A 14,646-nucleotide genomic window follows, 5' to 3' on the forward strand; every position below is an offset into this window, starting at 1 on the left:
GAGATGCTGCTGCACTAAAACATGGAGCCTCATGAAGGAGTAAACTGTTAGTGGCTAAATCTATTCTGACCTATACTTGTAGACCTCCAAGCATAGATGGTATTGACACTACATACTACAACAGCTCCTCTATCTGAACCCAAGCAAATAAAAAAGATGTTTTCACTGGTCTTAAGCAAAGGCTTGCCAAAATAAGCTTATTTAATAAAACATACACTTTTAAAAAAAAAGATTTTTATTTATTTATTTGACAGAGATCACAAGTAGGCAGAGAAGCAGGCAGAGAGAAAGAGAGAGAGAGAGGAGGAAGCAGGCTTCTTGTTGAGCAGAAAACCTGATGTGGGGCTCGATCCCAGGACGCTGGGATCATGACCTGAGCCGAAGGCAGAGGCTTTAACCCACTAAGCCACCCAGGCGCCCCTAAAACCTACACCTTTGTAGAACAAATGTATTTTCTTCTATGCAAATCAAACTCTACTTTTGCCTGCTAGATGTGTCAACTTCAATAAGCACTTTGTTTTTTTAGTATTTTTGTTTTATGGTATTTAATTTTGAAAAACTTAAGCTTAATGTACACTGACAGAACTAGGGTGGGTCTTTATGGCAAGTGAATGAAAAAGGCACATTCACATTAACAAAAGTAATTCTAAATTATGCCTTGGGATGCCTGGGTGGCTCAGTTGGTTGGACGACTGCCTTAGGCTCAGGTCATGATCCCGGAGTCCTGGGATCAAGTCCCGCATCGGACTCCCAGCTCTATGGGGAGTCTGCTTCTCTCTGACCTTCTCCTCATTCATGCTCTCTCTCACTGTCTCTCTCTCAAGTAAATAAAGAAAATCTTTAAAAAAAAAAAAAATTATGCCTTAAAATGTTGATTTCAAAAAAATGTTGATTTTGGGGTGCCTGGGTGGCTTAGTGGGTTAAGCCACTGCCTTCGGCTCAGGTCATGATCTCAGGGTCTTGGGGTCGAGCCCCACATCAGACTCTCTGCTCAGCAGGGAGCCTGCTTCCTCTTCTCTCTCTACCTGCCTCTCTGCCTACTTGTGATCTCTCTCTCTCTGTAAAATAAATTAAAAAAAATGTTGATTTCAAGCTTTAATTAGGTCAGAATTTAACTATAAGTAGTTATTACACTACATAGTTGGACACGGACAATATGGGTTTGATCTGTACAGGTCCACTTACATGTGGATTTCTTTCAGTAAACACGGTAGGTATTACGTATGTAATTTCTCTTCCTTATGATTTTCTTAACCCACTGAGCCACCCAGGCACCCCTCTTCCTTATGATTTTCTTAACACTTTTTCTAGCTTTATTTTAAGAATGTATTACATAATACATAGAACATTAAAAAAATGTGTCAACTGCTCATGTTTTTGGTAAGGCTTCCAGTCAGCAGTACGGTTTGAGTACTAAAGTTTTGGGGGATTCAAAAGTTATACACAGATTTTTCAAGTACCAATACTGGAGGAGGGGTGGAAATAGGAGTCAGTTCCCTCACCCCTGCACTGTTCAAGGCTCAACTGTACAAGGCAAATGATGTTGGGGTATAATAAAAATTATTTAGTTTACTTTAGAATATATGCATTCTTAAAAGGAAAAGCACAAGTAAGAAAATTACCAGAAGACAGAACCCAGATACGAATTTACATCTGTTTTAAACTTTTTTATTTATTTTTTTAATTTTAAAGAATTTATTTATTTGACAGAGATCACTAGTAGGCAGAGAGGCAAGCAGGGGGCAGGGAAGGAGGCTCACTGCTGAGCAGAGCCTGGTATGGGGCTCGATCCCAGGACCCTGGGATCATGATGTGAGCTGAAGGCAGAGGCTTAACCCACTGAGCCACCCAGGCACCCCTAAACTTTTTACTTTTTAAAATATAACAAATACGGTACTAGAATACATACTAAGCTATTTTGAATTCTTCATAAGATGCACTTCATGTACTCATTTGTACTATGATTTTAATGACTTACACAAAGAGAGAAATATAACATTATTTAGGTAAGTTATACGTAACAATACAATTTACACTTACAGGACGAAGCTGTGAAATCACCACTTCGGTGACTATAATCCATAAGATTACTAATGGAAGAATCTGCTCTTCTCTCTAAATCTCTTCTCTCTCTCATTAAGTCAGTTCCAAATGATCCAAGTACCATTGATGAAGATCTGGGAACCTGATTATGTCTCCATGAAGAATCTTAAAATAATTGAAGACATTTTAATTCAGAGAAAGCTTTCAAGGTTTCTGATGACAAATCTTCAGTATTACACAGGGAGGTTATTGTGATCCATTATAGGAATCTTCAAGGTTACAGAATTGCAATCAGAAGCAAAATTCAGCAAAACATAAAATTATTCATCAATGAACTCATCACTCATATATTATTTCCTACTCAAACACATTCTTCTCTAACACTAAAACCTAACACCATCTGTGATGTCAATGTCTCAGTTACTTTCTAGAACATCTGACCACACAATATAAGTATAATGTAAAATGATTACAGAACAAAAATGTGAAGCTTGCCAACGATGCAGAATTTCCTGAAGTCAATGAAAGTGATCTTGGAGAGAACAGCCAAAATTCAAATCAAGCCATCTCAAAATGGAAAATGTTTTACTGCAGACATTGATGATATTTTATCAGAAATATTACCACTGACATCACACTTGGTTCCTCTTATTCTAAGAATTGAAGTACTATTGCAATCATAATCTAAATTTTTAAATGAAATCATATCTAACAAAATAAATTAAAGGAAAGTCTCAAAACTTTCCCCCCTGACTATTTACCCTGAAAATTTTGGTTCTTTCTTTCCTAGTCCCAATAGCCTTATTGATTCCTACTCATTAAGGGAAATGGCCCAAAGTATGTAATGCTACGCCTTCACAGAGTAGAAGGGACCAAAAATATCTGTGTACAAAGGTGTTTCTCTACAGTGTTAAGGACAGTCTGCTCTTACCCATCACACTACTCTTAATATTCTTTAGATGGGCAGTGTCTTTCCCAAGGCGGTGCTGCCTATCAAAATAGAAAGGAATCGCTTACACTAATTCTATTGATAATACGTAAGCATTTCAATAATTTTATCTTCCAACTGTGTCATCACAAATTCTGTCTCACCCTAAAACTATTTCAGGCATTCCCTAGTGTTTCATTTGAAGAGGAGTAAGTGAGGAGGCAGCCTCCGGACCTCCTACAGAAAAGAAAGTGCTTTTCAATTTGTGCAACAAATGTGTGTCTGTGAGTACAAAATACCATATATGGAGCTTTATTGATAAGACATCTAAATTCCATAAAGGTTAACTGACTTATAGCCATATAGCTAGTTAGATGGCTAGAATTCTTTCAGAATCCTTATACAGAATTACTAGAATACCAACTATTTTTGTTTAAAGAATTTCTGTTATTGAAAAGTAAGTACAGACTACAACATTTACAAAAGATAAGCTTAGGTTAGGAAATATTAATATATTTATCAGTAAAATTGTCTTTCCTAGTATAACAATTAAAAACTGACTTCTCAAAATAACCAGCAAAATACAGGTCACTTTTACCAATTCAATTATCAGACATATCAGCTATTCTAATTAACCAAAATATGCTAATCCTGTTTATGTAGGATATTTGCATCAAATTTAGAATATAAATCCAGAATGAAAGAGTTTATTTCAGTTGTAGCACTAACTTAAGGTAAGACCTGAGAAACTCGACTACATCTGACCCACTATCTTACATGTGTTCTACTTGCTTAATACCACTATGTCTTAGAAAAAGGGCTTTAGTCCAAAATGCATATATAGTGACTCTTAAACAGATTTAATTTTTACCTGACACTGCATTTAAACCATGTCCAATATTTCTCCCAACTGAGGTAGATGTACAGTTTGTGCAGGAAAGTTTAGGTCTTTTTGAATCATGATCCCGTTGCTGGTTTTGTGATCTTGATCGTGCTCCCTGAGTTATCTCAGATTCACTATACCATGTAGACTGAAATGGTGATGCAGATGCTGATGCTGACGTAGACTGTAAGTTTAAAAAAAAAAAAAGTGTTTTGATGAAAGAACAGAATGCTTGCTTTCGGTCTATTAAATTTAATCCCCAATTTCATTCATTCCTCATAAGCACAAATTTTTCTACTATGTAGGTTTTTTTGTAGTTTTTGTTCCTTTCTACCAATGTGTCCCTTTACTTTATACTGTAATTGGACGTTGCTGGGTTATCAATCTGATTTAGATTAATTCTTCCATGTAACTGTATATATAAACAGCTGGTCAGGAAAAACTGAAGAGCAAAAATCTTATAATCATTTTGTTATCTTGGTTTACTATTTCCAACTCCTGTGGAACTGGTTTCCTAGTCCTAAAAGTGAACAGAACAGCAGAAGAATACTATTATATGAACTTATTAGGAAAACTACTATAAAAACAAGATTTTTCTGTTTTCTTTTTTAAAGATTTTATTTTTTTATCTGTCAGAAAGAGAGAGACTGAGCAAATGCGGGAGCAGCAGGCAGAAGGAGAAGTATGCTCCCCGCTTCATACATCACTAATAAATGATATTTAAAAAAAAATTCTGACCTGAAAATTTTTTTACCAGTGAAGCAAGAAACTGATAATTGAGTACATATTAAACACAGTACATATTAAAACTCTTAGCTCAAATTTTTCTCCTTTAATATGTAAGTATATACACACAAACGATCCATAACACAAAAATCACTTAGAATGTACAAACTATTTTACTCCCGCGTAATTTCTTTAATTGGTTAAGCAATTTATTCAATATAAGGCATAAAAAGGGTAAGGATTAGTTCATTACCTTAAAAATGTAGGTTGTAAGAACACAGTATTTCAACCATAACTGCTGAAAGTGTCTTTTTCTTTTATGCTTCAATTACAAGAAGCATACAGCATGTTTACAGGGAACTACATTAGTTCATGGTAACTCTACAGAATGAACCTTGCACACATGGAAAAGCAGAAGCTGCAAAGCTGAATAAGGAGGAGTGGACCAGATCAGGATTTCATTCATCCCTTGCACAGAAGGTATTTTGCTAACGGAATGTGTCTTCAACCAATCAACTGGAGTAGCATAAGAGGTGAAATTCATTAAGTATTTCAAAACCAAACCATCACATGTGCCATAGGGTTATTAGGTACCATATGCTACAGGCCAGTGATGCTAAGACCTCTGAAGTTTGGAGACCAAAATAAAAACTGTTTTAATGTATAATTTAGAAAGAATTGCCACTTTAAAAAAAAAAGATTTATTTATTTATTTAACAGACAGAGAGGCAGGTGGGGGGTGAGGAAGCAGGCTCCCTGCTGAGCAGAGAGCCCAATGTGGGCTTGATCCCAGGACCCTGGGATCATGACCTGAGCCAAAGGCAGAGGCTTTAACCCACTGAGCCACCCAGGCGCCCCAAGAATTGCCATTTTTGACAAGTAAATCAAAATTAGCAAATGCCATCTAATCCCATCCCCAGTTTTTAAGAGGGGCATTTTATTTATTTATTTATTTTTAAAGATTTTATTTATCAGAGAGAGAGGGAGAGAGCAAGCACAGGCAGACAGAATGGCAGACAGAGGCAGAGGGAGAAGCAGGCTCCCTGCTGAGCAAGGAGCCCGATGTGGGACTCGATCCCAGGACGCTGGGATCATGACCTGAGCCGAAGGCAGCTGCTTAACCAACTGAGCCACCCAGGCGTCCCTTTAAGAGGGGCATTTTAAATGCTCCCAAAACATGATGGATTTAACAAAATAAAAAAGAGATTTTTAAGTGAATAAACTTCACTTGTACAAAATCTTTTCCTTATTTTTCTTGTTTTGCATGGACCAGACAAACTGTGTAAGTATAACTTTGGGAAAAACTGAATGAGGAAAATACCATCAGATCCACTACTTCTTAGAAAGATCCTTAGAGCATTGTGGAGATGAAAAAAATGAAATGAACAGAAAGAAAATCAACCATGAAGTCACTGAAATAGCAGAAAATAGTCCTTGTGACACTAGTAATAGGAAGACAGTAACTGTAAGACAAAAACTCATCAAAATTTAGAGACACAGTGAGAAATGAACAAAAGGTCTAAAGTCAACCCAGTTTTCTGGCATTGGCTATTGATGAGAAAAAAGATATACTCACTGTTCAGAAAACAATTTTCATGACTCATAATTCTAAAATGCAGCCTATTATGCCATCCCAGAAACAAAATGCTTGTTAATATCAATATATGGAAAGGAAAAATAAAGGTTCTGACCAGTATTTCTGCTGGCTTAAGTTCAAAACCAAAATTTTTTTTGGCTTCTATCAATTTGGTTCACTGTTCAAGTATCTTTGGTCTGAATAATTTACTTTTTACCATTCTAAATTATTTTAACAATTAAATAAACTGGGGTGCCTGGGTGGCTCAGTGGTTAAGCCGCTGCCTTCGGCTCAGGTCATGATCTCAGGGTCCTGGGATCGAGTCCCGCATCGGGCTCTCTGCTCAGCAGGGAGCCTGCTTCCCTCTCTCTCTCTCTCTCTCTCTCTGCCTGCCTCTCTGTCTACTGTGATCTCTCTCTGTCAAATAAATAAATAAAATCTTAAAAAAAAAAAAACAATTAAATAAACTAAGAATTTTTCTTTTCTTTTTATTTTTTTTTTTAGGGAAAGAAAGACTTCAGTCCTACCTCCCATATACCTCCCATATACCAGTTTCCTCAACCTCCAGGGAACAGAAAGGGAAGGGCTGAAGCCAATGGCCAATGATTTAGTCAATTTGACTCTGTAATGAAGCTTCCATAAAAACCAAAAAGGGGCACCAGGGTGGCTCAGTCAGTTGAACATTTGACTCTTCGTTTCAGCTCAGATCATGGTATCATGGGTTACAGGTTAAATAGTAAAAAAAATTATTAGTATCTACTACTGATTTAATCTCCTTACTTATTAGTGATATGTTCAGATTTTCTATTTCTTCATGATTCAGGTTTAGCGGGTTGTGTGTTACCAGGAATTTATTTCTATAGGTTGTTCAGTTTTTGGAATATAACTGTTCACAGAAGTCCCTTAGGATCCTTTTTATTTTTATGGTATCGTTTATTTCATTTCTGATTTTGAATTCTCCTCTTCTCTCAGTGAACCCAGCTAAAGGTTAGTCTATTTTATTTAGCTTCAAAACAAAACAAAAAAACCAGCTCTTAGTTTCACCTATCTTTTCTATTCTCTTTTAGTCTCTATTTAATTTACCTTCTGATCTTTTTAATTTCCATTATTCTACTAACTTTGGGCTTACTTGGTTCTTCTTTATACCACTCCTTTATAACACTGCACTGGAAGTTCTAAGTAATGCATAATGCAAGAAAAGGAAATAAAATGTACACAGATTGGGAAGACATAAAACTATCTTTATTTGCAGAGGCCCCCCTCTATGTAGAAAATCTCACAGAATCAACAATAACAACAAAATCCATTGTAGAACCAATAAAGGATCAGAGTAATGTTGCAGGACACAAGGTTATTAAAAAAAAAAAAAAAAAAAAAAAAAAAAGCAATCACTTTCCCATATACCAGTAATGAAAAAGTGGAATTTAAAATGAAAAATTTTTTACAACTCAATGATAAAGCAACAAATAGCCCAATTTAAAGATAAGCAAAGGATCTGAATAGACATTTCTTCAAAGATATAAAAGTAGCTAATTAGCACATGAAAAGATGCTCTAAAACCACAAGTTATCAAGGAAATCTAAATCAAAGCTGCAATGAGACATTTCACACCCATGACAGGATGGCTAGAATCAAAATGTAAAGATAAATGTAAGCGAGGATGTGGCAAGATCAGAACCCCCTCACAGAATTGCTGGTAGGAATATAAAATGGCCTAGCTAGTTTTGGAAAATAGTCTGGCAGCTCCTCAATTAACTGAACACAAAGTTATATGACGTGACTGAACAATTCTACTTTTAGGTATAAACCTGAAGTAACTGAAAATGTAAGACTGCATATAAAAACTGCATGTAAGTATTTACAGCTCTATTAGTCATAATAGCCAAAGGAAGGAAACACAAATATCTTATCAGTGGATGAATGGATAAACAAAATGTGATATACCCAAAAAATGGATTATGTACCCATAAAAAAGGTATACCCAATTCAATGGACTATGTTCATCTGTAGAAAGGAATATGGTACTCATATATGCTATAACACAGATGAACCTTGAAAGCATGTTAAGTGAAAAAAGCTAATACAAAAGACTGCAGTGTATGTTTCTACCAATGTAAATGGAGGTCCAACATAGGGAATTCTCCGGAGACAAAGTAGACTACTGGCTGTTTAGTGCTGAGAGGGAGGGGCAGTGCAGTGATAGTTAAAGATTCTGGAGTTTTTTCCTGAGGTGATAAAAAGGTTTAAAAATTGACCGTGGTAGTGATTTGCAAAACTCTGTGAATGTACTGAAAACCACCAAACTGTATACTTTAAATGGGTGAGTCATATGGTATGTGACCTTTAACTCAATAAAGCTAATCTTAAAAAAAGAACCTTAACAATTACTGAAAATACAACCAATGCTACCCACTGGACAATGCTTAATCATTTGGAAATCATTTAATACACAGTAACAGAGGCAAATCCAGAATGAAATGCTATTCTTTGGCTCATTTCAATGAGTCAATGCTGTGACTGTGATGACTGCTAATCCCAGCTTCAAAAATTTTCCAGACCTAAATTATCTTAGCCATAGGCAATACCATGGAACTTTGACCTCTTCTGAATATTCACATGCTAGAGCATCCACTGCCACACTAAATTTGAAGTACTATTTTCTACTTTCTCTTCAGAATGAGTAGTCTTTTCAATTCTCATTAAAAAAAAAAAAAAAAGAAAAAGACATTAGTGGATTTTAAGATTTATGAATTCACTCATGCCCAAATCCAGGTAAGAAACCTTATACATACACAAGAGAGAAGGATCTGGAGTCCATTCATTACTCAAAACTCCCCAATAAATAAATGAAGACTACCAGAAAATTGGTATTCAGATCACTCTACTGTTCCTTGAAAGAACTGTTTTTCACTGAGCTGTACACTTTGGCATCAGGTCCTTTGCTTACGCTGAGATTTACCAAGAAACAAGTTGAGTAAATTAGCAATATACTAATAATTTTAATATTACACTGAAGACAATGTTCACTGTATCATTCACTGTCCCCTTTCAGACCAAACTGTCAAGCACTGCTTTCTTGGAGGAACTGGGTTTTTCTTATGAACAAAACACCTTATAGATCTGATTCTATTTTCCTGTGACGTTCCTGATACCAAAAACAAAAGTCCAAAGTTAACTCTAAAACACTGCAGGGCTTATAAATGCTTATCAGTATTATAAATTTGACCTACTCAGTACTCTATCTGTATTTTTCTTGATACCATTTTAAAACTATTCTAATTTTCTTATCTAATTTTATTTATAGGTATGCATGCATGTATTTAGTTCCTTGGAAGCTAACCCTGTAGTAAACATGTTAATGACTATCGGTTCTTTTAATTTTTGACATAATATAGTATGTAAAATATGCAAATAGTACTGAGCTCTGTAAGTTGATTTACAAACTCGAAAACACATAAATAAAAAGCTTCTCATTATTTCTTATTAAAAGTAATTAATCTCGGGGCGCCTGGGTGGCTCAGTGGGTTAAGCCGCTGCCTTCAGCTCGGGTCATGATCTCAGGGTCCTGGGATCGAGTCCCGCATCGGGCTCTCCGCTCAGCGGGGAGCCTGCTTCCTCCTCTCTCTCTCTCTCTCTCTCTCTGCCTGCCTCTCTGCCTACCTGTGATCTCCGTCAAATAAAAAAAAAAAAAAAAAAAAAAAAAAAATCTTTAACAAAAGTAATTAATCTCAAAGCAAGAAAGGAAAAGTGTAACAGGATTAGCAGCTCTTAAACTGAGTTATAGAAATATACATGAAAGTTATATAAACAATTACATATTCACAGAATGCTCCCAAATTTTTACTTTTAACAATATGAATTAAAGGAATTAAATTCTCTTTTAAACAATATTTAAAATTCTACTTACTGCTCACAAAGAGATAAGACGATCATAGTATTCAACCATTCAAATTTTAACAAAAACTTCCAAGATGAAGCAACAGAAATACCAGCAGGATTAATAACAGAGGCAGCCCAGCTTACAAATGGCTGAGAACCAAAAGATCTTCAGAAAATCAATTGTTCGGAACTTAGAATCTGTATTTTCCCAAAGAAACAATGCTATCCGTAAGTCTTAGATTCTTAAACTCAGGTACTTATATACTCATCATGTGACTGAAGGAAACCACTTCTCTTCCCAGATTTCAGATCCTATCTTCAAAATGACACAAGTATTATCCTACTTAACTAAAATTAAAAGCAAAAAATGTTCCATAAAATATTAAGCACTATATAAAGTATTTCCCTATTATTTAATCCTTAACATAACTGAAATTGAGCATGCCTAGTCCTGACCCTCATTTCTGAAGCTTCAGAGAGAAGGGGAGTGTTATATTGCAAACAGCTGTGAGAAAATAAAGTTCTCATTCATTAAACATATTTTGTTAAGTAGTATTAAGAATATTATATAAAACTAAATATGTCATATGTAATTTTAATATTCTGACAACATACTATACTATATCTTAAAAATACCCATTTAAGCCAATATAAAGTCGGGAAATAATGATAACAATAGCAATCACAATCATCATTATTATAAACAGACACATCTTACTAAGTTCCAGGCAGAGTTGTTCTAGGTGCTTTAATGTGTTATTTCTTTCAGTAAATCTTAATAAAACCACATGAAAAGCTTAATAAAAAAGCTTAATAAAAGCCACGTGAAAACCACGTAAAAAGAAGAAACACAGATATAAAATAATTTGTACAAGAACACAGAAGTCTGTTTTTAAATCAAAACTAAAGAGCAAAGCAAGCTAGAAATAACCGATTTAAGATTGGAAATGTTCCTATAATCCATTAAAAAAATTGGATGCCATTTAAAGCAACTGAAAAACATTAAGAAAAACTCCAATGCTGATTTATCTTATTAAGAATCAGTAAGACATCAAGTGGTTTTTTATGCTTGTACTTGTTTAACTTTCACAATGAAAACCAAGATTTTTAAAGTAATCTAGGACTTTAAGAAAAAGCTGGAAGAAATAGCCTTGAAAATTCTTGTCTTTTAAAGTGAATGTCAATAAATTTTCTAAATACAGCTAAGACTTTTAGCAGCTAATGTAATTAATTATAATAAAAACAAATGTAATAGCTAACTTTATATAGTATATCATGTGACAGGCAGTATTCTCATTCAGTGTAATAATTCATCTAACACTAACAACCTAATACAGAAAATAACAAGGACGTAATAAAGAAACTTGCCCACATTCACACAGTAAGTAGTGGAACAGGACTCCAACCCAGGCAGTATAGTCTGGTTTCAGAGTCTGCTCCTCACTAAAAAGCTCTGTGAAAAAATTAGAAAAAGATCTACAGATAATTTTTTTATGGAGACAATACAGGGGGAAAAAACAATCTTCGCTCTTAATAAGTCATAATCATGTAACCTAGAACTTTTCTACAGGATGGTCTCATGATTCTGTACCTCTGGCAAGTGTCCTTTTGTCAATCAACAGAATTAAAAAAAATACATACATTATCAACCAGCATTTAAAACGACTCAGTCAACTGCAGAAGGTATGTGCTATGGTGAGTGCTGTGAAGTGTATAAACCTGGCGATTCACAGACCTGTACTCCTGGGGCTAATAATACATTATATGTTAATAAAAAATTAAAAATTAAAAAAAAAAAGACTCAGTAATAGTTCATAGAAAATTAGGAAGTATGTGATATATGCATTTTAGGGAATTTTTTTCCTCTGAGTATTTTGTAATATGCTTATTACTGCATAGAAACATTTAAAAATGACTGTCATGTAGAATATCACATGTTATATACATTTATAAATGCGTAAATGAAAATTCTCACTGAAGGATTCTCTTAGATTCAAGTTACCTAACATCAGACTTGTCCACATCACATATGATTTAATTAGCTTTTTTAGTCAACAATGCAATAACCTGAAATTTGAAAGATGAACAATAGGAATTGAATTAAACCTAGAAATCATGCTTCTGAGATTTATACTTTTTTTTTTTACAACTGTTATGTTTATAACATAACTGTTATATGTATAACAGTTAGTATAACTAATAAACCATTTCAAAACCCTAAGTGCTATCAATCCAAAGGAAAACTAATATATAAGAATAGCTAATGTAGATTATGAATCTGCAAACTCATTAGATTAACCATGAAAATAAAGTCCCAAAGTATGTCTAAAAGATTGTTAGTAATACATCTTCACAAAAGACAGTCTGTCAATTTAATAATCACCTGCCACTAAAATCAAAATATTTGGAAGCCATACTAAAAAAAACCCTTAACAATCATTACTCCACTGTTGCCTTGTACATGCAGAGAAAAAGTCAGATGAATACATACAATGTTAAGAAAGGATGCACTTTCTATCCTTTGACCAAGTCATCCACATTGTTTAATGTAGTCAAATTTATACTTAAACTGATACTTATGTTTTTAAGTAAATGGGTTTCCAAGTCTTTGAAATAAAGCATAATGATTTACATTAAGACCACAATGCCTCCTTCATAATTTTGAAATCCACAAAGACTAAAAACACTGAGTTTTTGCTACTTGGTGTGAATAATCATTCATTTTCCTGTGGATATATTAATGTATTTTATTACAGGATGCCTCAGATCCATCTGAGCGTCTTATTAATTATACTCATTACTTTCCTAAAATCTAAAAACCATAAAACCATAAAATCATAATTTTCAAAGAAACTATGTACATATATTCCAAATTAAGATGTTACCTGATATTCAGAATCCAGTCTAAATGAAGAGTCTCTTGAGTGATAGGTATCATTTAAATTATTCCCTCTGCTTCCAGACATCATCCTAGCACTTAAAGAGGTGGGGGGTTGAACTGAAATTCTTCTTGGAATCCTTGACGGTTTAGAATCCATTCTTGAGGTTTCCTGTGAAATGCAAATTTTGAATAATTTTTGCCTTTGGAAAAACACGCAAACCTTAGATTCTTAATCCTCCTTAATCATTAGCTCGAATCAAGAATTAACCATGCAAATTAACTATATCAGACATGGTGAATTATGAGACTATCAACACCCTGTCTTCTCTAAGGCAGAAGTCTAAAGTCCATCAAAGGCTTCCCACTGTCCATAAAATGAAGCAAACTGATAAAAGAGGGATGAAGAACTGAGGTTGTTTCCAAAGCCTGGGCTCTTTTCCTTACTCAATTTTGTCTCTATGGAATCCAACACAAATTTGTTCTTGACTGTCTTGCTATCCTTACCTATTATTAGTGCTTAATACTCATACCATGAGCATTAGCTATACTATTTGCACTCCCCTATCACAATACACTTTCACAGACTTTGTACACACATGGAAACTCTGTACATTCCCCATTCAATTCCTAGTCATAGTATGAAAACACTCATCATTTTTCTTTGTGTGCTTCTATTCTGTACATACTTTAAGACACTCTAAGTTATGCTATAATTTGTTTTATTTCCCTTTTTCAAAAGTGGTAATTTCTAAGTTTTCTTTAGTAAACATTCCTCAACCTAGACCAAGAGTCACAATAGCTATGTGTAATCTTTTAAATATACAAGTACCTCCCACTTTTCAAAAGTTCACATTATGCCCTGTCACTTTTATGAAAGACCTATATATAGTATCTGCTTTTGCTAAGCGTAAGAAATCCAGAGAGAATTTTTGCTTTTATAAAAAGGGAACGGAAAGTGAAAAAACAGCATTCAACATTTGTTTTGCAGCACTGAGGTAGTGTATACCGAGTAGCAAGTGCCAACACCGACCTCCTTCCCCAGGAACTACACTCCTCATCTTAGCATCAAGCCGCCATAACTTTAAACTGTCTGCAAGCTTCTGTGCTTTATCTCAATGTGTACTGTGTATCCATTTGCACAATATGGTGTACAGTAACAGAAAAGTCTGAGACGAGAGATTTTTGGGTCTGGGAAAACTCAGAAAGTTTTCCCATATAAACTAATAACTGCTTCTTCACTTTACATCATTCTAGCCTACAAAAGGTTTCAAAGAAATACTCTTACTTTTGGATAGGGGTGGACACTTGTGCGTATATGAAAGAAATGATAGAACATGTACTCTCTTATGTCTGGTTTTATTTGCTCAACGTTGTATTTCTGAGATTCATTTGTATTGTAGCATGTAGCTGTAATAAGTTCACTCTAACTGGTTTATATAGTATTTCATTGTTATCAATACACAGAAATTATTTGTCCATTGTATTGCAGATGGACATTGAACTGTTTCCAATTTTAGGCTATTACAAACAGTGCTGCCATGAAGACATTACTTTTATAATCAAAAAAATTTAAAAAATCACAATAATCTCTTCAACTTTTCCCTACCCACTTTCAAGAAGGGTCAAAAATTTCCTTCTTATTCTGGTAGTGGATGACATTAAAGTAACTACAAACAGATATGCCACTTGGATAAGGCGTATGTGCTTTATTAAAACATTCAAATTCAGCG

The 14,646-nt window shown here is 34.5% G+C and overlaps 1 protein-coding gene and 1 long non-coding RNA gene across 10 annotated transcripts in view; one reads left to right on the forward strand and one right to left on the reverse strand.

Annotated features, from left to right (window-relative positions):
* The window catches only part of MARCHF7 (membrane associated ring-CH-type finger 7), a 51,313-nt gene that overhangs the window by 19,090 nt on the left and 17,577 nt on the right, over window positions 1-14,646 (reverse strand). For all 9 annotated transcript variants that reach the window (XR_014300679.1, XR_014300680.1, XR_014300681.1 and 6 more), the window contains exons 2-4: window positions 12,921-13,085; window positions 3,843-4,038; window positions 2,041-2,208 (exon numbers count right to left, since the gene is read on the reverse strand). Coding sequence is in view for 4 of the 9 variants with exons in the window: in XM_082691384.1 (XP_082547510.1) it covers window positions 2,041-2,208; window positions 3,843-4,038; window positions 12,921-13,073 (517 nt within the window). In the remaining 5 variants the exon portion in view is untranslated. The remainder of the gene's footprint in view (window positions 1-2,040; window positions 2,209-3,842; window positions 4,039-12,920; window positions 13,086-14,646) is intronic.
* Window positions 5,559-9,630, forward strand: LOC309844445. Its single transcript, XR_014300693.1, has 2 exons — window positions 5,559-6,408; window positions 6,629-9,630. It is a non-coding gene; the product is annotated as an uncharacterized lncRNA (long non-coding RNA).

Source organism: Mustela nivalis (genome assembly GCF_964662115.1).
Source record: "Mustela nivalis genome assembly, chromosome: 11".
NCBI lineage: Eukaryota > Metazoa > Chordata > Mammalia > Carnivora > Mustelidae > Mustela > Mustela nivalis.